General features: G+C 43.6%; 1 protein-coding gene across 1 annotated transcript; it reads right to left on the bottom strand.

Annotated features, from left to right (window-relative positions):
• Window positions 1-18,112: 18,112 nt before the first annotated feature.
• On the bottom strand, window positions 18,113-19,532 carry LOC124039216 (histone H1.0-B-like). The gene has a single exon (XM_046355122.1). It carries the CDS (start codon window positions 19,288-19,290, stop codon window positions 18,694-18,696), a length of 597 nt encoding a protein of 198 aa, XP_046211078.1. The 5' UTR covers window positions 19,291-19,532; the 3' UTR covers window positions 18,113-18,693.
• Window positions 19,533-27,733: the final 8,201 nt, after the last annotated feature.

Genomic DNA, 27,733 nt, shown 5'->3' on the forward strand with positions numbered 1-27,733 from the left:
CAGACCTCAGCGTGGGAGCCTCTTGTTTTAGCTTCTGCCTGTAGGCAGGGATCAGCAAAATGGAGTCGTGGTCAGCTTTCCCGAAAGGGGGGCGGGGCAGGGCCTTATATGCGTCGCGGAAGTTAGAGTAACAATGATCCAAGGTTTTACCACCCCTGGTTGCGCAATCGATATGCTGATAAAATTTAGGGAGTCTTGTTTTCAGATTAGCTTTGTTAAAATCCCCAGCTACAATGAATGCAGCCTCCGGATAAATGGTTTCCAGTTTGCAAAGAGTTAAATAAAGTTCGTTCAGAGCCATCGATGTGTCTGCTTGGGGGGGGGATATATACGGCTGTGATTATAATCGAGGAGAATTCTCTTGGTAGATAATGCGGTCTACATTTGATTGTGAGGAATTCTAAATCAGGTGAACAGAAGGATTTGAGTTCCTGTATGTTTCCTTCATCACACCATGTCCCGTTAGTCATGAGGCATACGCCCCCGCCACTCTTCTTACCAGAGAGATGTATGTTTCTGTCGGCGCGATGCGTGTAGAAACCCGTTGGCTGCACCGCCCTGGATAGCGTCTTCCCAGTAAGCCATGTTTCCGTGAAGCAGAGAATGTTGCAGTCTCTGATGTCCCTCTGGAATGCCACCCTTGCTCGGATTTCGTCAACCTTGTTGTCGAGAGACTGGACATTGGCAAGAAGAATGCTGGGAAGTGGTGCGCGATGTGCCCTTTTTCGGAGTCTGACCAGAACACCGCCTCGTTTCCCTCTTTTTCTGAGTCGTTTTTTTGGGTCGCTGTATGCGATCCATTCCGTTGTCCTGTTTGTAAGGCAGAACACAGGATCCGCGTCGCGGAAAACATATTCTTGGTCGTACTGATGGTGAGTTGACGCTGATCTTATATTCAGTAGTTCTTCTCGACTGTATGTAATGAAACCTAAGATGACCTGGGGTGACCATAGACTTTTCTAGATAACCCCACTATACCACAATCCCAATACCTACAAAAAAAACAAGACAAAACACACCACATAATTAACCCATGTCACACCCTGGCCTGACCAAAATAATAAAGAAAACACAAAATAATAAGACCAGGGCGTGACAGCTTGTTGGTGAAACCTAGCCAATTTAGCAGGTAATCTTTCAGGAATATAATTACATTTCAGTAAAAATTGGAGACATTATTTGGAATGAAATACCATATTGAATCAGTATCGAGCAAACATTTTTTTCAACCAGTTTATCATGAAAGTATTATTTATGTCAACAAAGTCCAACACTTCTAGACCGCCTTCAACTCTTTTGTTAGAAATGACATATTTTTTTAGTTTGTGAGACTTGTTTTTCCAGATGAAGTCAAGAAAGGTCTTATTGATCTCTTTACAAGTAGCTGGATTTACACATAACGATAATGAGGGGTACACAAAACGAGACAGTTCCTCTGCCTTGGACAGAAGTACTCTCCCAAGTATAGAAAGATCTCTTTGTAGCCAATTATTAAATATATTTTTATTTCTCTTAATTTTAGGAGAGAAATTCAAATGTTGTCTGACTAAGTGTTTTTTTGACAAATGTATTCCTAAATATTTAACACAGTCCTGGATTCAGCCGGTATTGCTCTAAACGCGCATCACTTGTTCGCTCACAGCCAGTAATGATCCAAATGCCTCCCTCCCAAACTTTTCTTATCAGATCCACACGAATCACGTAGGTCACATATTCTGGATTCAAAATGGCGAATTTTGCGGAAAGGTGACTGGTTTGCATCCCTGTATGATAAATTAGAACTTTTATTAGTGTTTTGTTGTCATTTTTTATGCACTCACCTTCCAGATCGGAACAAAATGGATCCCCTTGGTAAACGGCAAAGCGGAGAAGGGGAACAAGTATGAAAATACTGTTGTTTCAATTACCTGTGCTTGTGCTTAGAAGTTGATGTGTTTTTATTTCATTTGATGAATTAAGATCCCCATTAACTGACGCCAATGGCGTCAACTCGTTTTACGGGGGATGACATATTACGAAAAGACATCACAGACAAGAGTTTACAATTTAATTTACATACAGTCAAAAGTTTGGACACAACCTACTCATTCAAGGGTTTTTCTTTATTTTTACTATTTTCTACATTGTAGAATAATAGTGAAAACATTAAACTATTGGATAACACATGGAATCATGTAGTAACCAAAAAAGTTAAAATATTTTGATTTGTTTATGTAGCCATCCTTTGCTTTGATGACAGCTTTGTACACTCTTGGCATTCTCTCAACCAGCTTCATGAGGTAGTAACCTGGAATGCATTAACCTTTTGCTCCTACCTGACACGCAGGCGTCCCATCTAGACATCTGGAAATGCAAATGCGCTACGCTAAATGCTAATAGCACTCGTTAAAACTCAAACATTCATTAAAATACACATGCAGGGTACTGAATTAAAGCTACACTCGTTGTGAATCCAGGCAACAAGTCTGATTTTTAAAATGCTTTTCGGCGAAAGCATGAGAAGCTATTATCTGATAGCATGTAACACATTTACATTACATTTACATTTAAGTAATTTAGCAGACGCTCTTATCCAGAGCGACTTACAAATTGGTGCATTCACCTTATGACATTGAGTGGAACAGTCACTTTACAATAGTGCATCTAAATCTTAAAGGGGGGGGGGTGAGAGGGATTACTTATCCTATCCTAGGTATTCCTTAAAGAGGTGGGGAGAACACCCCAAAAGAACACCCCAAAAGATCCGCAGGGGACGTAAACAAAATAATTAGCATAGTCGGCACTACACAAAACACACAAATAAAATATAAAACATTCATTACCTTTGACCATCTTCTTTGTTGGCACTCCTAGATGTCCCATGAACATCACTATTGGGTCTTTTTTTCCGATTAAATCGGTCCATATATAGCCTAGATATCGATCTATGAAGACTGTGTGATCAAGGAAAAAAATAGCGTTTTATAACGTAACGTCATTTTTTTTTATTAAAAAAGTCGACGATAAACTTTCACAAAACACTTCGAAATACTTTTGTAATGCAACTTTAGGTATTAGTAAACGTTAATAAGCGATCAAATTGATCACGAGGTGATGTATATTCTATAGCTGTACGTCTGGAAATAATGTCTGGGTAAATCTCAATCAAAATATCCGGTCAGAGACCGGAAGAAAGGCGCTACCTTGTGTCCGTTTGACCAAGAAACACATCGTAGGCAAATGACAAGACTGTTGACATCGTGTGGAAGCTGTAGGTATTGCAACCTCGGCCCCATTTAATGTGGATCACATTCAACAATGGGTTCTAGTGGCGCATGGATATATTTTCCCAGTTTCAGTGATCAGATTTTCCTGTGCTTTTCGATGAAATGCACGTTCTGTTATAGTCACAGCCATGATTTAACCAGTTTTATAAACGTCTGAGTGTTTTCTATCCACACATACTAATCATATGCATATACTATATTCCTGGCATGAGTAGCAGGGCGCTGAAATGTTGCGCGATTTTTAACAGAATGTTCGAAAAAGTAGGGGGTAGGAGTAACAGGTTAAGAACAAATTCTTATTTAACCTCTTGATTCTAGCCATCCCATATCCGGGATCGTGAATACACCCTCAGGCTCATTACCATAATTCAACGTTAACGATTTCTAAAAATCGCAAATGAAATGAAATAAATATGCCTGCTCTCAAGCTTAGCCTTTTCTTAACAACACTGTCATCTCAGATTTTCAAAATATGCCTTTCAACCATAGAAAATCAAGCATTTGTGTAAGAGTTTTGATAGCTATTGTAGCATTTAGCGTAGCATTTAGCACACAACATTTTCACAAAAACCAGTAAAGCAATCAAATAAAATAATTTACCTTTGAAGAACTTCAAATGTTTTCAATGAGGAGACTACATAGCAAATGTCCAGGTTTTCCTGAAAGATTCTTTGTGTAGGAGAAATCGCTCCGTTTTGTACATCACATTTGGCTACCGAAACTAACCGAAAATTCAGTCACCAAAACATCAAACTTTTTTCCAAATTAACTCCATAATATCGACCGAAACATGGCAAACGTTGTTTAGAATCAATCCTCAAGGTGTTTTTTCACATATCTCTTCATTGATATGCCGTTCGTGGAAGCCTGCTTTCGTCTCAGAATCCCATGGAAAAATACCAGCAGCTGAGTTTTGCGCACCAGTTTGCAGTTCTGGAAACGTCAGAGTGTTTTCTTTCCAAAGCTATCAATTATATGCATAGTCGAGCATCTTTTTGTGACAAAATATTGAGCTTAAAACGGGCACGTCTTTTTATCCAAAAATGAAATAGCGCCCCATAGACTTAACTGGTTCATTAAAGATGTATCGAACTAACCACGCTGCATTTTGGTCCGACTCTCTTTCGACGGAAGAAAACCATAACAGAATCACCCACCACACCAGGACCAAGCGGCGTGGTGACAGGCAGCGGCAGCAGGACCTACGAAGTTTGGAGTATACGACTTGGGAGGAAATAGACAGGTGGGCGGTCGACCCAGAGAGAGTGCCGCCTGGGATTCGCTGGAGCAGTGCGAAGCAGGTTATCAGAGAATGGAGTTGGCGAAGCAAGCATGGCGGCGCGGACGGAGAGTCAACCCTAAAAATGTCTTGGGCTCAGGGAGAGTGTGGCAGTGTCAGGGTTCAGACCTGAACCAACTCCCCCTGTTTATCGTGAGGAGCAGCGATCACAGGACTTCTGGATGTGGGAGGAGATATTGGACGGAAAAGGACCCTGGGCACAGCCTGGAGAATATCGTAGCCCCAAAGAAGAACTGGAGGCAAGGAAAGCGGAGAGGCGCTGGTATGAAGAGGCAGCACGGCGATGGATGGAAGCCCGAGAGTCAGCCCCATAAATTTATTGGGGGGGTGGCTCAGGGAGAGTGTGGCAGAGTCAGGGTTCAGACCTGAGCCAACTCCCCCTGTTTATCGTGAGGAGCCAAGGAGGAGACCAGAACCAGAGCCGGTGTTGGTGAGTGAAGCAGAGACTGTGAAGGAGTTAATGGGGAAAGTGGAGGAGAGAGTTATGAGGGAGTTGCTAGTTTGGTGCTTTATATACGATATTCGCCCGACGGAGCGTGTCGGGGATTTAATGGCACCTGGGTCAGCGCTCCATACTCGTCCTGACGTGCGTGTTAGTCGGCTGGTGAAAATTGTGCCAGCCTCACGCACTAGGCCTCCTGTGTACCTACCTAGCCTTGCATGTCCTGTGCCAGTCCTGCTCTCAGGCTCTCCAGTACGCCTTCACGGTCCGGTCCATCCTGTGCCACCTTCACACACCAGTCCTCCGGTGGCAGCTCCCCACACCAGGCTTCCTGTGCGTGTCCTCGGCCCAGTACCACCAGTGCCAGCACCACGCACCAGGCATTCAGTGCGCCTCGCCTGTTCAGCGCTGCCAGAGCCTTTCTCCTCTCCAGTGCTTTCGGAGTCTCCCGCCTGTTTAGCGCTGACGGAGTCTCCCACCTGTTCAGCGCAGCCAGAGCCTTCCTCCACTACAGCGCTGCTGGAGTCTCCTGCCTGTTTAGCGCAGCCAAAGCCTTGCTCCTCTCCTGTGCTGCCGGAGTCTCCCGCCTGTTCAGCGCTGCCAGAGCCTTCCTCCTCTACAGCGCTGCTGGAGTCTCCTGCCTGTTCAGCGCAGCCAGAGCTGCCAGCCTGCATGGAGCAGCCTGAGCTGTCAGTCTGCATGGAGCAGCCTGAGCTGTCAGTCTGCATGGAGCTGCCAGTCTGCATGGAGCAGCCAGAGCTGCCAGTCTACATGGAGCAGCCAGAGCTGCCAGTCTGCATGAAGCAGCTAGATCCGCCAGTCAGCCAGGATCCACCAGTCAGCCAGGATCTTCCAGATCTGCCAGTCAGCCAGGATCTGCCAGTCAGCCAGACTCTTCCAGATCTGCCAGTCAACCAGACTCTTCCAGATCCGCCAGTCAACCAGACACTTCCAGATCCGCCAGCCAGCCAGGATCTGCCGGAGTCAACTACCTGCCTGAGCTTCCTCTCAGTGCTGAGCTTCCTCTCAGTGCTGGGCTTCCTCTCAGTGCTGGGCTTCATCTCAGTGCTGAGCTTCTCCTCAGTGCCGAGCTTCCCCTCAGTGCCGAGCTACCCCTCAGGCCCGAGCTACCCATCAGTCCCGAGCTGCCTCAGTCCCGAGCTGCCCCTCAGTCCAGTAGGGTTCTGGGTGAGGACTACTAGGCCATGGTCGGCGGCGAGGGTGGACTATCCTAGGATGCGAGGGGGAGGAACTAAGACATTGATGGAGTGGGGTCCACGTCCCGAGCCTGAGCCGCCACCATGGACAGACGCCCACCCGGACCCTCCCTATTGTTTTGATGTGCGTCCGGGAGTCCGCACCTTAGGGGGGGTGGGGGGGTTCTGTCACACCCTGGTCGAAGTATGTATGTTTGTCTTCATTTATTTGGTCAGGCCAACGTGTGACATGGGTTATTGTGGTGCGTTTTTGTCATGGGGTTTTTGTGGGGTGTCTAGCATAGTCTATGGCTGCCTGAGGCGGTTCTCAATCAGAGTCAGGTGATTTTCGTTGTCTCTGATTGGGAATCATATTTAGGCAGCCATATTCTTTGAGTATTTTGTGGGTGATTGTTCCTGTCTCTGTGTTAGTTGTCACCAGATAGGCTGTATAGTTTTTCTCATTCCGTTTGTTGTTTTTGTATTGTTTGTGTTTTTTTTTCTTCATTAAAGATGTATCGAACTAACCACGCTACATTTTGGTCCGACTCTCTTTCGACGGAAGAAAACCGTAACACTGCTTACCTATTGCAGATTCAGTCTTCACAGCCTGGTGCAGGTCTACAATTTTGTTTCTGGTGTCCTTTGACAGATCTTTGGTCTTGGCCATAGTGGAGTTTGGAGTGTGACTGTTTGAGGTTGTTGACAGGTGTCTTTTATACTGATAACAAGTTCAAACAGGTGCCATTAATACAGGTAACGAGTGGAGGACAGAGGAGCTTCTTAAAGAAGAAGTTACAGGTCTGTGAGAGCCAGAAATCTTGCTTGTTTGTAGGTGACCAAATACTTATTTTCCACCATAATTTGCAAATTAATTAATTAAAAATCCTACAATGTGATTTTCTGGATTTTTTTTTTCTCACATTGTCTGTCATAGTTGAAGTGTACCTATGATGAAAATTACAGGCCTCATCTTTTTAAGTGGAAGAACTTGCACAATTGGTGGCTGACTAAATACTTTTTTGCCCCACTGTATATGTCTATTCCTCATGAAGCCAGATTGGGTCTCTTCTAAGATTGAGTCCAATACTGCCTTCATTCTTTTTGCAAATATATAGGCTAATATTTTGTAGTCGTTATTGAGCAGACAGATTGGTTGCCAATTATTGAGGAGAAGCAAGTCTTTCTTGGACTTAGGTATTAATGTAATCAGACCTTGAGTCAAACTGGGAGGGAGATCATTATTTGCAATGCTTTCAGAAAAGACCAACAGAAATGGGGCTAACTGTTGAGACAACGTTTTGTAAAACTCAGCAGATATACCATCAGTCCCAGGATACATATTATTGTTAAGTTGTTAAATAGAATAAATTATATGTTCAACTATAATAGGGTCATCACACTGTTCCCTCAGCCTCCCCAATTGATTTCACATCCCCCAGAGAATCAAAAAAAGAGTTGAGGAAACCTCACAATAGTTAGAACTATATAAATTCCTGTAGAAGTTGCAACTAAAGTTAGAGATTAATTTGGGGTCATCTGTGATGAGACCATTAATATTTTAATTATTGAATTGTATTATTTTTAGAGTGGTATTTTTCTAACCTGAAAAAATAAGATACATTTTCTTCACCCTCTGACAAAGGCTCCCTCTGCTTTCAGTTTATACATATCCTCCAACTTGTGTTGTAGCTCAAACAGAACAGATTTGTCCTCCTGAGAGACTTTCAACAGGCTTTTGAACAAGAGGTGATCTTTGTAATTACTTTCTTCAGCTCTCCTCATCTTGGCAAGAATAGTCCCATTTTTTCATAAATATTTTCCAAACTCATATTTGAACGGCTCACAGTTATTACTGTATGAATTGTCATTTATAGCTTTGTTCCAGAAGTCTTGAAATAAAATGTTTATACCCATCTTGACCAACTCATGTTTTAATATAGAGTTATTCAGCTTCCAGTAGAATGCTCTGCCAAGGCCATTATCAGAGATAAAAGTTTAATGTCAATATAAATAGCTCTATGATCAGTAAGGGGAGTGTCAAGGATGTTAACAGAAATACCTTGTTAATCAAAACATTTAGACACCAGCCAAAAATCTATACTTGATTGTCTGGAGCGCGCCTTGTTACTCCAAGTGAAAGACTTGACATAGGAAACTTTACTCTCCAAATATCTATAAGAGAAAACCTTTCCGGACCTTGTATTGATGAGCCTGGAAAGAGTGGCGATAACACCATTATTGGCAGCAGCATCTGGGCCCAGTTCAAACATGCCTTTCTTGGAAGTTTGAGGTTTGCTTGGGGTTATAGGCAAAGAAAGGAAAATCCTCGTCTAACACGGTGTCATAGTCTGTCAAGCCATTTTTGGCAGTTGTCAATCAAAGCATTTGCCTCCTGTGTAATGACATTGGATGATGGCTGAGCATTGCTAGCTGAGGAGGTAGCCATAAGATTTCTCTTTCTGTCAGCGTGCTGTGACATTTTGAGAAATATCATCTTAAATCATATATTGCCTGGGGTTTTTTAGCAAGCAAAGTATTATTTTGGTAGTGAAAAGTGTATTATTTTGAACGATCTTCAAAAATTGGTATGCAGTGCTCGGTAGGAAGCGTGTGCTCAAGCTGCCATCTTGGAGCCTCTTCCAAGTTTCTGGTTGATTTTAGACAGATTTTATACACATGTTCTGTATAAATAGCTTCTAAAATGTATGTCAACAGACCATAAATGTAAACTTTTTTATTTTCTTTCTCTTAAACTGGCTGGCTGGCTAGTTAACAAACATACAGTGCCAATTCTTCAAAATCATTATTTTACACTATCTTAGCACAGCACTGGCAAACCGTGGTTGACCAACTCCCTGACCAAAATGGCTGACCTTTATCTCATAAAAAGGTTCATGTCCATTTTAGTACTATAGTTCCTAATTCTGTGGTTCCTATTCTGTTCTCTACCTTAACTAATGCGACTTCCCTTTGTATACAGGCTTTCAGCATACCTTGACATCCATCGCTGCCTGGAGTACTTGTTATACCTGGGCTACACCATCCTTACTCAGCAGAACACCCAAACCGCTGCAGTCACAGGTGTGGGTCTGTGTCTGCACACATGTCAACACATCTTTTTTTAAATCCTGTAGCCTCTCTAGGAAGGTGGACTGTATGTATGTAAACTAGAACCAATAATCCTAGTGCCAAAGTAAACCTCACTCAATGTAGTTAGAGGATTAGAACTATAATCTGGTTCAGTATAGACCCTACAGACCTAATTATATACAGTCTGTATGCCTCCTGTGGATGTACAATGACTGAAAGTTCAACTTTGAATATGCAGTTTGACTGGTGTGGAGATTGAATGTGTGGTTTAGTTAGCATATGGGCTGCTAACACAAAATGTACACATTTGAGGTTATCAATAATAATTCCGTAGTCGCATCCTTCAATTGGTCAATTGACCTCAACCGGCCTCCCAGTGTGTATTTCTGTTTTTGTGCGTGTGTAAAATTGAGTGTGTGCCTGCATGGATTAGGGTAGGGCTTCCCAGGATTAGGGTAGGGTGGCGTAATGTAAGAGTCTCACCGCCGCTAATGACCTCACACGTACTCAGTCTGTGCCACGGAGGTGAGCAGGTTTAACTGACCCTGCTATAAATGTGGGAGTGGTCCAAAAGCTCAAATAATTCCAAAACACCCAAGGTTACTCTTACCCCCACCATCTTAGATCAGATTTTGCATTCCCCCACATTAACTAGGGGGAAATATGATTGTTTTAAAAGCTTTGATAATACTCCATTGTATTAGTCAATGGTTCCCTGTCCCTACTATGTGTTTGTTTGTGTGTGTGTGTGTGTGTGTGTGTGTGTGTGTGTGTGTGTGTGTGTGTGTGTGTGTGTGTGTGTGTGTGTGTGTGTGTGTGTGTGTGTGTGTGTGTGTGTGTGTGTGTGTGTGTGTGTGTGTGTGTGTGTGTGTGTGTGTGTGTGTGTGTTGGTGCTGTCCATGTGTTGGTGCTGTCCATGTGTGTGTGGCTCTGCAGTGACGCGGGAGAAGGCCGTGGACCTGGAGAAGGGCCAGATTCAGCGGTCAGTGTTCCTATGTAAGGTGATTGGACCGCGGGGGACTGGGAAGTCTGCGTTCCTTCAGGTCTTCCTTGGCCGAAACACAGCGGTACGGTCATCCTACTATTGTTTGCCTAAATATTATTTCAACTAAATAGCGACACAGAATTCCTGGAGGAACTATTTAGTACTTTGTTACTAATAGTACGCCTTGAACTCTTCATTGTAAGGCCATTCTGCATTATTAATATGATGTGTTCGAGCAGAGAAATGATGTTGAAAACCTACCCTAACTACTAGCATTACTACAAGAAATGATGAGGGTCTGTGTGTTTATTTCAGTGAGAGGAGCATTCCACTGGTGCCTTTTCCTTCTACACCATAAACACTGTCCAAGTTAGCAACCAGGAGAAGTTCCTCGTTGTGAGTACATTATCTTTTACTGTAACCTCAACTCTGACCTCTGAACTTTTGGTAGAGTACAGTAGCTTCACCTCCAATCTGTCGTCTCCTCCTGGCAGCTCTACATTTACATTTACATTTAAGTCATTTAGCAGACGCTCTTATCCAGAGCGACTTACAAATTGGTGCATTCACCTTATACGAGGTGGACGTGGAAACGGAGTTCCTAAAGGCGTCGGACGCTGCGTGCGACGTAGCATGTCTCATGTATGACACAAACGACCCCCACTCCTTCGACTACTGTGCCAGTATATACAAGGTGAGCAGTATCTCATGTCTGTTTCAGAGCTTCTCTGGTTCTCACAAAGGACCAGAATGTGTATCAATGAAATGATCAGGAGTCTGTTCTTCAATGTTTTTTACTCTTTTATTTTCCTCTCCCTCCCTTTTATCTTACCCACATCCTCTTTCTCTTTACCACACCCCATTTCTCTTCATCCACAGATATCTATGTCTTATCTGTAGCAACACTACATGAACAGCAGTATTCCCTGTGTGGTGGTGGCCTCCAAGGCAGACCTCCCGAGGTGAGACAACTCCACGGGATGACCCCAGCAGAGTTCTGCTACAAACACCGGCTGCCAATGCCACTCCCCTTTTCCGGCCTGTCCCTGGACTCCACCAGCAAGAACATTTACACCAAGCTGGCCTGGGCCGCCATGTTCCCGTACGTATTAGTACACTGACTGTCACATGTGACTAACAATTATCTCTGTTTATCACCATTTCATCTATAGTTTGGCGTTTCAGTGTTGAAAAACTAGAATTTCATGTCACATTTGACTTTATACCATGTAGTGGTCTGAACCTTTACTGTTTAATTTGTCAGTTCATTGGTTACTTTGTCGTCGTCCCCCCCACAGACACCTGAACGACTCCGACATGAGCAACACCTCCTTCTGGCTGAGAGTGACGCCAGGCGCAGCAGTAGTCACAGTCCTAGGCTTCACCATCTACAGAGCTTTCGCCCGACAGAAATAACTGGGTTCCTGACTGGAGCCCCCCCCCCCCCCCCCTTTTTCCCTCAACCCCAATCTCCAGATCAGCCTTCAAAAACCAACACTCCAGACCAACCGACTAAACAAACTAGCCGTCAAGACAAACTAGCCATCTAGACCTGAAAGACAAAACTCATCCAATTTACTCGTACACCAACCTCTCCTCATCTTTATTCTGCTATTCCCGACTACTCCAGATAGTCAGGTCCTCTTCACTGGCTAGTTACACTAGTCAAAATAGAGGTTTGTGACCATTTCTTTCGCCCTCTTCTGACCTCCTACCTTGCTTGCTCTGCCTTATGGTGTCAAATCCCGGGCTAAGGCGGTACACTCCCTGTGCTCAATGCAATGATTCCCCCAAGAGCTGCTACAAATATATGGGTGCTTTATCAAATCAGGATATGCAAAATACAAGGAAGTTACAACATTTCAAACCCGAGACATTTCCACATGCATCCACAAGGTGTTCAGGAGGAAAATGCATAGATATATTTTATTTTTAATATGCAGTATTTCCTAAGGAAAAGAAAATAACTCCAAAATGAGATGGGAATTTTGAAAAACATATCAAACTTCAGAAAGACTGGTGTTGTTTACAAAACCAAAGAGCAACATGGCAAATTCATACAGTTCATATCACGAACCTGGGGGGAGTGACGACAGAGGGTCCGAATGCATCTGTCAAGCAACCCCAAACCTTAAAGCACCAGCTATGGAGGAACATGCTGCAAGGACATAACCGAGCAACAGACACTTTAGCTCAATACTGGGAAGTTGCTGGAAGTCCCAAAAGGAGCCCAGCGAAACTTGTCTTCCCACTGAACAAGCCACTGAGATAGACTTTCAGACCTGATTTGCCTAATTCAAAAGCCTCCATGTTACAGACAGTGGCGGTAAAATACATGCTATCACTCCTTTAGGTTCTGCTATACTAGGGTTGTGGGTGAAACAAACAAAATCAATTTATTAATTTACAGGTTGTTGTTTTTTTGTGAGGTTTGTTCTCTGATAGCACCAGTGGTGGTAGCACCAAGCAATGTCTTGTTGTGCATGAAGAGAAGTGATTATATTGTATCAGATTGATGAAAAAGACATCCTAAATCAGTAGTGTTAAAACATCCAAATTATTTTGCTGTCATTCTTATTTCATGATATTAAATCTAAATCCTGCCCCTTGCAAATGAACACTCCAAATGATCATTCAAAGCAAAATGTCTGCCTCGTCTTATCTTTTACGTGCATTCAACACAAATTGGAATTTAGGCCCCAAATTGTATTTCTGCTAAATCAGCCATGAATTGAGTGTGTGTGTGTGTGTGTGTGTGTGTGTGTGTGTGTGTGTGTGTGTGTGTGTGTGTGTGTGTGTGTGTGTGTGTGTGTGTGTGTGTGTGTGTGTGTGTGTGTGTGTGTGTGTGTGTGTGTGTGTGTGTGTGTGTGTGTGTGTGTGTGTGTGTGTGTGTGTTGGTGCTGTCCATGTGTTGGTGCTGTCCATGTGTGTGTGGCTCTGCAGTGACGCGGGAGAAGGCCGTGGACCTGGAGAAGGGCCAGATTCAGCGGTCAGTGTTCCTATGTAAGGTGATTGGACCGCGGGGGACTGGGAAGTCTGCGTTCCTTCAGGTCTTCCTTGGCCGAAACACAGCGGTACGGTCATCCTACTATTGTTTGCCTAAATATTATTTCAACTAAATAGCGACACAGAATTCCTGGAGGAACTATTTAGTACTTTGTTACTAATAGTACGCCTTGAACTCTTCATTGTAAGGCCATTCTGCATTATTAATATGATGTGTTCGAGCAGAGAAATGATGTTGAAAACCTACCCTAACTACTAGCATTACTACAAGAAATGATGAGGGTCTGTGTGTTTATTTCAGTGAGAGGAGCATTCCACTGGTGCCTTTTCCTTCTACACCATAAACACTGTCCAAGTTAGCAACCAGGAGAAGTTCCTCGTTGTGAGTACATTATCTTTTACTGTAACCTCAACTCTGACCTCTGAACTTTTGGTAGAGTACAGTAGCTTCACCTCCAATCTGTCGTCTCCTCCTGGCAGCTCTACATTTACATTTACATTTAAGTCATTTAGCAGACGCTCTTATCCAGAGCGACTTACAAATTGGTGCATTCACCTTATACGAGGTGGACGTGGAAACGGAGTTCCTAAAGGCGTCGGACGCTGCGTGCGACGTAGCATGTCTCATGTATGACACAAACGACCCCCACTCCTTCGACTACTGTGCCAGTATATACAAGGTGAGCAGTATCTCATGTCTGTTTCAGAGCTTCTCTGGTTCTCACAAAGGACCAGAATGTGTATCAATGAAATGATCAGGAGTCTGTTCTTCAATGTTTTTTACTCTTTTATTTTCCTCTCCCTCCCTTTTATCTTACCCACATCCTCTTTCTCTTTACCACACCCCATTTCTCTTCATCCACAGATATCTATGTCTTATCTGTAGCAACACTACATGAACAGCAGTATTCCCTGTGTGGTGGTGGCCTCCAAGGCAGACCTCCCCGAGGTGAGACAACTCCACGGGATGACCCCAGCAGAGTTCTGCTACAAACACCGGCTGCCAATGCCACTCCCCTTTTCCGGCCTGTCCCTGGACTCCACCAGCAAGAACATTTACACCAAGCTGGCCTGGGCCGCCATGTTCCCGTACGTATTAGTACACTGACTGTCACATGTGACTAACAATTATCTCTGTTTATCACCATTTCATCTATAGTTTGGCGTTTCAGTGTTGAAAAACTAGAATTTCATGTCACATTTGACTTTATACCATGTAGTGGTCTGAACCTTTACTGTTTAATTTGTCAGTTCATTGGTTACTTTGTCGTCGTCCCCCCACAGACACCTGAACGACTCCGACATGAGCAACACCTCCTTCTGGCTGAGAGTGACGCCAGGCGCAGCAGTAGTCACAGTCCTAGGCTTCACCATCTACAGAGCTTTCGCCCGACAGAAATAACTGGGTTCCTGACTGGAGCCCCCCTTTTTCCCTCAACCCCAATCTCCAGATCAGCCTTCAAAACCAACACTCCAGACCAACCGACTAAACAAACTAGCCGTCAAGACAAACTAGCCATCTAGACCTGAAAGACAAAACTCATCCAATTTACTCGTACACCAACCTCTCCTCATCTTTATTCTGCTATTCCCGACTACTCCAGATAGTCAGGTCCTCTTCACTGGCTAGTTACACTAGTCAAAATAGAGGTTTGTGACCATTTCTTTCGCCCTCTTCTGACCTCCTACCTTGCTTGCTCTGCCTTATGGTGTCAAATCCCGGGCTAAGGCGGTACACTCCCTGTGCTCAATGCAATGATTCCCCCAAGAGCTGCTACAAATATATGGGTGCTTTATCAAATCAGGATATGCAAAATACAAGGAAGTTACAACATTTCAAACCCGAGACATTTCCACATGCATCCACAAGGTGTTCAGGAGGAAAATGCATAGATATATTTTATTTTTAATATGCAGTATTTCCTAAGGAAAAGAAAATAACTCCAAAATGAGATGGGAATTTTGAAAAACATATCAAACTTCAGAAAGACTGGTGTTGTTTACAAAACCAAAGAGCAACATGGCAAATTCATACAGTTCATATCACGAACCTGGGGGGAGTGACGACAGAGGGTCCGAATGCATCTGTCAAGCAACCCCAAACCTTAAAGCACCAGCTATGGAGGAACATGCTGCAAGGACATAACCGAGCAACAGACACTTTAGCTCAATACTGGGAAGTTGCTGGAAGTCCCAAAAGGAGCCCAGCGAAACTTGTCTTCCCACTGAACAAGCCACTGAGATAGACTTTCAGACCTGATTTGCCTAATTCAAAAGCCTCCATGTTACAGACAGTGGCGGTAAAATACATGCTATCACTCCTTTAGGTTCTGCTATACTAGGGTTGTGGGTGAAACAAACAAAATCAATTTATTAATTTACAGGTTGTTGTTTTTTTGTGAGGTTTGTTCTCTGATAGCACCAGTGGTGGTAGCACCAAGCAATGTCTTGTTGTGCATGAAGAGAAGTGATTATATTGTATCAGATTGATGAAAAAGACATCCTAAATCAGTAGTGTTAAAACATCCAAATTATTTTGCTGTCATTCTTATTTCATGATATTAAATCTAAATCCTGCCCCTTGCAAATGAACACTCCAAATGATCATTCAAAGCAAAATGTCTGCCTCGTCTTATCTTTTACGTGCATTCAACACAAATTGGAATTTAGGCCCCAAATTGTATTTCTGCTAAATCAGCCATGAATTGAGTGTGTGTGTGTGTGTGTGTGTGTGTGTGTGTGTGTGTGTGTGTGTGTGTGTGTGTGTGTGTGTGTGTGTGTGTGTGTGTGTGTGTGTGTGTGTGTGTGTGTGTGTGTGTGTGTGTGTGTGTGTGTGTGTGTGTGTGTGTGTGTGTGTGCACGTGTTCATTTGCATGCGTGCATAAATTAATGTGTGTCAAGATTTTGATTGTATGACTTAATTTGCCATTTTTTTTCCAACAAAAAAAGAAAGAAAAATTGGGATTGTTGATCCTTTTGCCAAACATGTATCCATGACTGTCATATTGGGGATATTTGTGTGTGTTGGTGTGTGTGCACACACTGGTGCTTTGTGTTCAATGTGTGCTAAATTATCAAATAGATTGTGTGCAAAACGCTACACAATTGTACAAGTTTGACATAAAGATGTTAGATGATCTGGCCTAACATAATGGTTATGCTTTCTTGTAAGGATACGGAATGTATCACAGAACTCATTTTTGATAAGTTCTGAAAGGCCCTCTACTTATTATTACATTTTTTGTGCTCTTTTGTACTTGAGCATTCAGCGTCACCTGGATTTAATTAGGGCACTTTGCAGGTATACTATACCGGCATTTCACTATATTGTGACCAAAAAATATTTAACAAAGTGACGAACACAAAACTTTTAAAACATATTTTATGGTTCAAATGGACTTCTGTCTTGACTCCAGTGCATGTTTGACAGTTTGGACCGCTGAATGCAAAATAGCTGTTGCTATAGGTGACAAATGGAACTCATAGGCTCGGTCAACTCTTACCTGTCACCAACCAAGAGTGCTTCCCTTTTTTACAAGCAGTAAGTGGAATAACTGAAATATTGATGTTCAAAGTTAAGAAGTAATAGAAAATAAATGTTTCTGTGAATTTTCACCGGCTTACCCGTGTTTTACCAAAGTGGTTCAGACTTTCTATTTACACCTACACAGCCCAGCTCCAGTGTCTAACTAGGCCCATGACCTCAGTGGACCTGATCTGACTTGGGGCCAAGGCCAGGTCACTGGTAGTTTTCAGATGTTATTTACAAAAAAAATGGCCATATGTTAACATGGGTTAACATCTTCTCACAAAGCAACTGTCTTGATGATGCAGCGGATGTTGATTCTGCTTGCCCCAGGGCTTTAGTGTCACATTCCTGATGGAAACGCCATTTCCTGAAAAATGACACTAAAGCTGACATTAACATAATCTCTGTCGACTCGACTAACTAGTGTGGGGTGAGACTCAGTTGGAAATGCCCATTGGACTACTTTGAAGAAAAGGACATTTGTATATTCCTGTCCTTTTAAGGTTTCTAACTGCTGCCCTGTAAACCGCTTCAACAACATGGTGGGAAAGAAAATACAGAGTGCAACCAGGAGATGGAGGTATCGAGTTTGAGTTAACTTCAGGAAGGAACATTTGTTTTCTTCAGGGGTGGCTTCCTCTCCTTTTCCAATTCTCATCTGCACTGTATAGTAGGACAGAAAACAAGCTGAAAACAAATGCTCAACAAAGAATGTTGCTTCACCTATTGCTCAGAGCTATGTCCAGTCATCAGTATAGAGAAAAATGACTGAGCTCCTCAGTTCCTGGCCTTTAGATAGGGTCCTTGGGCTTGTTTCAGGATTTAGAAAATGTACATTATTCAAAGATTGAGAACATAAAGAATTATAAAGTCTAAGTTATTAACAACACTACATAATACTTAATTCTTAATACTGTCATATTTGTTGGTAATTGATCGGTATGTCTAAAACCTTAATAGCCTAATCAGTTTGTGTAAGTAGAGTGTTGGTTGATGTCTTAAATGTGATGCCCTATATGTTGTCAATTCAATAAGAAAAAAAGCCTTGAAGTGGGCATATTCTAGGACCATCTAATTTAATCATATGGGCTATGGTATTTTTAGGGCTAATCTAGACAATAGTTTCAGTCAGGTCACATAAACGGCATATAATCCATTCTTGATATTTACCAGTCGTTCTTTCTTTCCTCGATAGCCTTCAATTACTTTATCTGTACATTTCATTCAAATTAGGGTTGAGAACTGCATTTGCAGATGTGTATGCATGCGTAAAATGTGACTAATAAATTGACATATTTAGAAGATGAGAAAAGTTTATTGTATTACAGTATAAACAGTTTCAAAAGTGATGCAATACATCGTCTGCAGTTCATTACAAATAGACTGAATTAATGGAACATGGCATGGTTGGTTTACAAAAAGTAGCATAGAGTCCACATTTGGAGCCATACCATCACTTGAAAATCTTGCTGATGTCCATGCCTACACAGTTCTATATGTTGTGTAGCTCAACAATGCTCGCTATTGAAGTGTATTTTCAGAATGACCTCGTGCACAGAGAACAAGAACTATTCACTTGTTCCAATAGCCTAATCAATAATAATTCCTGATTAGTGTCACATACATTTTCTAACAGGTCCATATGCCTCAGGTTTCCAAGGTTCAGAGAGGAATAATAAATAGTAGCCTAACAATTAATGCTGTTACAAAAAAAATGTTTTAATTCCAGATCCACTTTTTACAGCATCATATAGTGCAATGGAGTGGAAAACGATCTGTAAAAACGGTTCAATTCGCATGAGACCATACAAAAATAATATGACATATACAGAAACATTTCCTCAAAGTATTTACAAGTCTCTCTGTAATGTCCATTTTACTTTTTCTTTGTGGCTTTCTTTGCTGCTGCCTTGGGTTTGGGTTTTGCAGCTTTGGCCTTCTTGGGCTTGGCTGCCCTGGCTGGCTTTGCCACCTTGGCTTTCTTTACGACTTTCTTGGGCTTTGGTGCCGCTTTCTTCGGGGACTTTTTCACTTTCTTTACTGACACTTTCGCTTTCTTGGCTTTTGCTGGTGATTTGGCCACCTTCTTGGGCTTTGCTACCTTCTTGGGCTTGGCGACTTTCACAGGCGACTTCTTTGGTTTCACAACGGCTTTAGCTTTAGGCGCCTTTTTGGTGTCCTCTGCTTTAGCCAGTTTGAAGGAGCCTGATGCGCCGATGCCTTTGGTGTGGCGCAGGACCCCGCCACTCACCATCCTCTTCAGAGACAGCTTAATCTGGGAATCGGCATTGTCTCCCACCTTGTAGTGGCTCTTGATGTACTTCTGGACAGATTGTCTGGACGCACCTCCACGGCTTTTGTCTGCCTGGACGGCCGCCATAATCATATCCGAGTATTTCGGGTGTGAAGCAGCTTTCTTGGGTGCCTTCGCCTTTTTAGCTTTTGGGGCTGGAGCTGCCACCGTCTCTGCCATTGTTGACTCTTAAAATTGGTTGAATATGCAGGTTCAGTTCGAGTATTCCCGGCAAACGTCTGTCACAGAGCGTCACACGTTTCTAAATTAATATTTCCAAACGTATAATATTCCAGAAAAGGTCCTGGTTTGTGAGAACGCAAAGCTTACAATAAAAAAAGTTGTGAGTACTATATATTTGACACACACGATGGAGCGTCACAGCTGATTGTCTCTTAATGTATATTATTCTACAAGCGCTCCTCTGACTTTATGAAGCCTAAGCGCGGACGTGATTGAGAACACCAACGGCCAGCAGCTGATCCAGCAGGCTCCATGGAACTCGCGCAGTCCCGTTTGTGTTTCTTCATCCTCGAACTCTTGCAAAATTTAAAAAGTCTGGCATTGCATACGTGTACAAAACCGCATGGTTTGAAAGTAGACAATTGGGGCTTCACTGTCATATAAATGTTTTTACATAATTCGCTGACCGACAAACTTTTATTTCCCGAAAACCTACCCGAAGCACAGCGCGTTGTGATCAATTTTGCAGAATTCCTATTAAATTGACCCAAACAGACGGAACCGAATAGAAAAATGACAAATGCATAATGAAGACGAATCAATACTTTAACGAATGCACATGGGTTGACCGATGCAAAAGCTAGTTTTTGCTTTTAATACACCGAAATAATTTTCGAACTAACACAGCCCGGCCATTGACTTTGAGTGACGTGGTTGAGATTATTTAGTGTTAAACCTCCTATAAATTAAATGACAGACTATCTGATGTATGGATGAAGCATCTGTTGTTAATATAGATTTATCTGGGATTTAGCGGAATGGTTACGTTTAATTTATTTGATGTTTTAAGGTGGAATGAGAAATAAACAAACGGGCACTATTGCTCCACGCGACTGTGCTCCTTTTGTCAGGAAAGTTGCCAACACCTCCAAAGATCTGGTTCTCTGATAATAATTCACGAAATCTGTCAATTTTCATAAAAGAATCATGATTGTCTGATATTTGATGGGGTATTCGCTCAAGTGTGAGTGCGACAACTATCTATATTAAACCACCCATCATTTAACATAGGGCGCATTGATGACATTCTTTTGTTCATTGGCTGGTAGGCAATAGGAGAGCCGATTGAACGACATAACTCATTTACGTGTGGATCATCACATATTTCCCATGGCTATACACGTATAATGCGCAGTGATATAGGCTACATTTGTTACAACAGGAAACATTCCAATTGGTTGTTTTTATTTTAGATTTTCATCTGATATAGTTCCCCTGTAGCCTAAACGCCATCTTGGATCCCTTAGTCAATCTCCTACTACTTTGTTTGTTCATTTTCTGCTATAAGTGCTTTATGACTGTTTACAATCAATTAATTTTTACCTGTTATTTTCATTATTCTGAATTTCACATTTACATTTACATTTAAGTCATTTAGCAGACGCTCTTATCCAGAGCGAACATCATAGACACTTTGCAGTTAATCCATAACGTCGCATAACATTGTCAAAAAGGTTTAGGCTAGCAGGTGATGTTTCCAGTATGAACAATTACTCAAGTCGTAGAATATCTAGTTGTGCCAAAATGCTGCTAATGTAGGCTATGTTCTATGTCATTTGAAAATGTTTTGAAAATGTTTTTGGAATACCCTGCACAGAGGGGCCAAGGCTATGCAGTGTTGCTGCATATGCGCTCCCTCCTTCTCCCCCTTCTGACCCACTCGTTCTTTCCTTCTCCCTCTCCCTGATGAGTAGCCTATGTATGTGAGAGTATGAGTAAGTGAGTGCTCATGAGGGGACGCGCTAAATGAACGAATGAATGCGCGCGCACTGTCGTTCGGTAATTTGTTGAACATTCCTGTTCACTGTCTTGTTGACGAGTGCCAGCAATTTGAGAGCAGAAGTGGTCGACCTCTTTCATTGCCTTCTTAATCGATATGTGTTTATTTCTTTTCATTATGGTCACAGAACTCTTAAACGTGTCGGGAGAAAGGTAGTTCTTCAGTCAGTGGTTATGCCTATGTGGTTTAGTCCTGAAAACAGCACCCACACGCACTTCTCGCACCAACAGACCACTCCCTCCCTTCACCGACAGAGGGACGTCTTTAACAATGGGCGGCCCGTTGTTGGGTCAACAGAATCCATCGCATTTTTTCTGTTGATTATCTTAACACTGTAATGGCGGTACTGAATCAGCAGTCAATGCGCCAACCGTAGGATTTTAGAATCAATTAATTGCCCCATGGCAACTGTAACTATGTCTTTACATGAATCTGTGTAGCTTAACAACAGGAAGTCCATTTGTAACACCTCGCAATCATTGCATAATAGTGCCATACTTCGGTCTTTGCTCCCGTTTCTGTGTCAGTTGTGATTGTAAAATAGTTCATTTACAAATATTAATTAATATAGGTGATGATTGTTAGAATTATCGAATTATTAATAATAAGTACATTATTAGCTATTATTAATTATTATTATCAATGCTTATTATTGCAGGTGTATGCTTTACTTCCAGACATCAACCACTTTTGCAGACAGTGCAGCCTACTGACAAAACACAATTGACTCGTTATTCAGCATTTCATATATGATAACTTCCTGACATGCCCATATACTGTATATACATTGAACAGAAATATAAATGCAACATGCAACAATTTCAAATATTTTACTGAGTTACAGTTCATATAAAGAAATCAGTCAATTTAAATACATTTATTAGGCTCTAATCTATTGATTTAACATGACTGGGAAAACAGATATGCATCAGTTGGTCACATATACCTCAAAAAAGGTAGGTGTGGATCAGAAAACCAGTCAGTATCTGGTGTGACCACCATTTACCTCATGCAGCATGACACAGCTTCTTCGCATAGATTTGTGGCCTGTGGAATATTGTCCCACTCCTCTTCAATGGATGTGCAAAGTTGCTGGATATTGGCTGTCATACACTGCAGTCTAGAGCATCCCACACATGCTCAATGTGTGACATGTCTGGTGAGTATGCAGGCCATGAAAAAACTGGGAATTTTTCAGCTTCCAGGAATTGTGTAGAGATCCTTGTGACATGGGGCTGTTCATTATCATGCTGAAACATGAGGCAAATTCTCTAAAACAACATTGAAGCCAGCTTATGTTAGAGAAATTAACATTCAAGTATCTGGCCACAGCTCTGGTGGACATTCCTGCAGTCAGCATGCCAATTGCACGCGCCCTCAAAACTTGAGACATCTATGGCATTGTGTTGTGTGACAGGAATAGCATTTCAAGAAACTGATTAAACAGCATGATCTTTACACAGGTGCATCTTGTGCTGGGGACAATAAAAGGCCACTCTTAAATGTGCAGTTTTGTCAGGTGGATGGATTATCTTGGCAAAGGAGAAATGCTCACTATGTAACACATTTGTGCAAACAATTTTAGGCAAATAAGCTTTTTGTACATTTCTGGGATATTTTCTTCAGCTCATGAAACAGGGGACCAACATGTTACATGTTGTGTTTTTGTTCAGTGTAATAGCGACATAATGCAGTGCCTGCATGTTCTTAAAATAAAGTTCACACTACTTTAAGAAGTAGGTAAGTGAGGTCTAAATTTGCACATAAAGGCCTACTTCAATATATTTGTAGTGGAGAACCACACATGTCCGAAATACTTTGTCTTAGTTAAGTCTAAATTCATCCCTTTGCCAACTAGTAATTTTAGCTTTTTAAAACCTCTCTGGTCCTGGCATGCAGCATTATGGGAAAAGTTGTTCTCTATGTTGCTCAAAGCTTGTGCGTTTATTCTGGATTGTTGCTATGGGACCATTGTCTTGGAGTCCAAAGCAAATACAGCAAAGGATCTATGTAGAGTACTTCTTTCTCTCTATGAAAAGCTTGCCATCTGAAACCCTCTTAACTGCAGATATTGTGTAGGAGTCCTGCAGATTAAATGAGTACAGATGAAAGTGTAGATTCAATTAACCATTTACTGAATGTTGCTGAAGGTGCAAGGGATGTATGAGGGTCTGGTTTGGGTTCAGGGGCTGTATGATGGTTGAGAGTTGATGTTATGGTGTATTTCAAACCGTATGTATTAGAAGAGGTGACCATCTTGTTGATCCAGGCAGAGACAGCAACCAATGCTGTTGTGACCCGCCCCCATGCACTGTGAAACTATTTGGTGGTAATGTTTTGTCCTTAAACAGTTGTAGTGTGTTCACTCACACACATGCCGTTAGTGTGTGTTCCCTTTGACAGTTGAGACAACACATGGTTGTGTGTCTGTATGAGCAGGTGACGGAGAACAAGTGCTCTGCTGACTGCAGCACAACACTCAAACACACACGCAATGCCACACAATGAGGAGAGTGTCCGACTGAGCCAACAGAAGCACAGTGGTTTGTGGCCCACGCCCACCCTCCTTCTCCATAACTTCGCCGTCTCCCCCTGAGCTCAGTGTTTAGATCAGCTTATTATTGCCACTGTGACAGCTGTGACCCCCTCCTCTCCTGACAGCCCCCTCATTGGACATAATCTGAGATGCACCTGTGTGCTTTCAGTCAAGCCAACAGACTTTGTCTGATCAAGGCTATTATAGACTATGCCTTTGATACATATTAAGGGTATAACCATTAACTTACTCTTTATTGCATTTGAGTTGATATCTGTCATGTTTTGTCTTATATTGTCTTGTCATTTTGCTTTCCCTTCTGTTCGTTTTCCCCCTGCTGGTCTTTTTAGGTTCGTTCCCTTTTTTCTCTCTCCCTCCCTCTCTCTCTTCTCTCTATCGTTCCGTTCCTGCTCCCAGCTGTTCCTTTTCCCCTAATCAATCATTTAGTCTTTCCACACCTGTTCCCTATCTTTTCCCCTGATTAGAGTCCCTATTTCTCCCCTTGTTTTCCGTTTCTGTCCTGTCGGATCCTTGTATATTGTTCACCGTGCTGTGTCTTTGTCTCGCCCTGTCGTGTCGTGTTTCCCTCAGATGCTGCGTGGTGAGCAGGTGTCTGAGTCTGCTACGGTCAGTGCCTTCCCGAGGCAACCTACAGTTTATGGTCGAGTCTCCAGTCTGTCCTCGTCATTACGAGTGGAATTGTTTTTTATGCTTTGTTTACCGCTCCGATTTGTCTAGGAGTATTGCATATTTCCTTTACTGGAATAAAGACTCTGTTTTCGCCAAGTCGCTTTTGGGTCCTCATTCACCTGCATAACAATATCAGTCACCAGAAGTATGTTTGTTTAATTTCAGTTTAATGCTTAAATTGACTGTATTAGGACTGCTTTCAATTTGATCGCATGCTGTAGCCATTCTATCATGGTCCTCTGATTGTATCACGATTTGACGAAAGGCCTTTAATCCTTTCATCGCTCGGCAGGCTTCTTTTTTCTGTCTATGGCAGCTTACATCTTAGCATACATCTTAGCGATAAATCATGGGCATTAAAAAAATTAGGCTACATGTTCTCCAGCTCTCAGTAAATGAATGCAGTATAGTTGTGTGGCAGAATGGTCTATTGTTTTTTTAGACCAGCAGCAGCTGTCCAATACTTTTTTAAAGATGATCATGTAGATCAGCTAGCCCCCGAATAGCAGCACTGTAGAAACTATTACACTCAACGGAACGACTTGATTAGTGTAGTGTCAACAACGCAGCCACTGCCAGCTAGCCTACAAAGTCAACAATGCAGCCACTGCCAGCTAGCCTACTTCAGCAGTACTGTATCATTTGAATCATTTTAGTCAATAAGATTCTTGCTACGTAAGCTTAACTTTCTGAACATTCGAGACGTGTAGTCCACTTGTCATTCCAATCTCCTTGCATTAGCGTAGCCTCTTCTGTAGCCTGTCAACTATGTGTCTGTCTATCCCTGTTCTCTCCTCTCTGCACAGACCATACAAACGCTCCACACCGCGTGGCCGCTGCCACCCTAATCTGGTGGTCCCAGCGCGCACGACCCACGTGGAGTTCCAGGTCTCCGGTAGCCTCTGGAACTGCCGATCTGCAGCCAACAAGGCAGAGTTCATCTCAGCCTATGCCTCCCTCCAGTCCCTCGACTTCTTGGCACTGATAGAAACATGGATCACCACAGATAACACTGCTACTCCTACTGCTCTCTCTTCGTCCGCCCACGTGTTCTCGCACACCCCGAGAGCTTCTGGTCAGCGGGGTGGTGGCATCGGGATCCTTATCTCTCCCAAGTGGTCATTCTCTCTTTCTCCCCTTACCCATCTGTCTATCGCCTCCTTTGAATTTCATGCTGTCACAGTTACCAGCCCTTTCAAGCTTAACATCCTTATCATTTATCGCCCTCCAGGTCCCCTCGGAGAGTTCATCAATGAGCTTGATGCCTTGATAAGCTCCTTTCCTGAGGACGGCTCAACTCTCGCAGTTCTGGGCGACTTTAACCTCCCCACGTCTACCTTTGACTCATTCCTCTCTGCCTCCTTCTTTCCACTCCTCTCCTCTTTTGACCTCACCCTCTCACCTTCCCCCCCTACTCACAAGGCAGGCAATACGCTCGACCTCATCTTTACTAGATGCTGTTTTTACACTAACCTCATTGCAACTCCCCTCCAAGTCTCCGACCACTACCTTGTATCCTTTTCCCTCTCGCTCTCATCCAACACTTCCCACACTGCCCCTACTCGGATGGTATCGCGTCGTCCCAACCTTCGCTCTCTCTCCCCCGCTACTCTCTCGTCTTCCATCCTATCATCTCTTCCCTCTGCTCAAACCTTCTCCAACCTATCTCCTGATTCTGCCTCCTCAACCCTCCTCTCCTTCCTTTCTGCATCCTTTGACTCTCTATGTCCCCTATCTTCCAGGCCGGCTCGGTCCTCCCCTCCCGCTCCGTGGCTTGACGACTCATTGCGAGCTCACAGAACAGGGCTCCGGGCAGCCGAGCGGAAATGGAGGAAAACTCGCCTCCCTGCGGACCTGGCATCCTTTCACTCCCTCCTCTCTACATTTTCCTCCTCTGTCTCTGCTGCTAAAGCCACTTTCTACCACTCTAAATTCCAAGCATCTGCCTCTAACCCTAGGAAGCTCTTTGCCACCTTCTCCTCCCTCCTGAATCCTCCTCCCCCTCCCCCCTCCTCCCTCTCTGCAGATGACTTCGTCAACCATTTTGAAAAGAAGGTCGACGACATCCGATCCTCGTTTGCTAAGTCAAACGACACCGCTGGTTCTGCTCACACTGCCCTACCCTGTGCTCTGACCTCTTTCTCCCCTCTCTCTCCAGATGAAATCTCGCGTCTTGTGACAGCCGGCCGCCCAACAACCTGCCCGCTCGACCCTATCCCCTCCTCTCTTCCGGAGACCTTCTCTTACCTCACCTCGCTCATCAACTTATCCCTGACCGCTGGCTACGTCCCTTCCGTCTTCAAGAGAGCGAGAGTTTCACCCCTTCTGAAAAAACCTACACTCGATCCCTCCGATGTCAACAACTACAGACCAGTATCCCTTCTTTCTTTTCTCTCCAAAACTCTTGAACGTGCCGTCCTTGGTCAGCTCTCCCGCTATCTCTCTCAGAATGACCTTCTTGATCCAAATCAGTCAGGTTTCAAGACTAGTCATTCAACTGAGACTGCTCTTCTCTGTATCACGGAGGCGCTCCGCACCGCTAAAGCTAACTCTCTCTCCTCTGCTCTCATCCTTCTAGACCTATCGGCTGCCTTCGATACTGTGAACCATCAGATCCTCCTCTCCACCCTCTCCGAGTTGGGCATCTCCGGCGCGGCCCACGCTTGGATTGCGTCCTACCTGACAGGTCGCTCCTACCAGGTGGCGTGGCGAGAATCTGTCTCCTCACCACGTGCTCTCACCACTGGTGTCCCCCAGGGCTCTGTTCTAGGCCCTCTCCTATTCTCGCTATACACCAAGTCACTTGGCTCTGTCATAACCTCACATGGTCTCTCCTATCATTGCTATGCAGACGACACACAATTAATCTTCTCCTTTCCCCTTCTGATGACCAGGTGGCGAATCGCATCTCTGCATGTCTGGCAGACATATCAGTGTGGATGACGGATCACCACCTCAAGCTGAACTTCGGCAAGACGGAGCTGCTCTTCCTCCCGGGGAAGGACTGCCCGTTCCATGATCTCACCATCACGGTTGACAACTCCATTGTGTCCTCCTCCCAGAGCGCTAAGAACCTTGGCGTGATCCTGGACAACACCCTGTCGTTCTCAACTAACATCAAGGCGGTGGCCCGTTCCTGTAGGTTCATGCTCTACAACATCCGCAGAGTACGACCCTGCCTCACACAGGAAGCGGCGCAGGTCCTAATCCAGGCACTTGTCATCTCCCGTCTGGATTACTGCAACTCGCTGTTGGCTGGGCTCCCTGCCTGTGCCATTAAACCCCTACAACTCATCCAGAACGCCGCAGCCCGTCTAGTGTTCAACCTTCCCAAGTTCTCTCACGTCACCCCGCTCCTCCGCTCTCTCCACTGG

This window comes from Oncorhynchus gorbuscha, linkage group LG07 (genome assembly GCF_021184085.1).
Source record: "Oncorhynchus gorbuscha isolate QuinsamMale2020 ecotype Even-year linkage group LG07, OgorEven_v1.0, whole genome shotgun sequence".
NCBI lineage: Eukaryota > Metazoa > Chordata > Actinopteri > Salmoniformes > Salmonidae > Oncorhynchus > Oncorhynchus gorbuscha.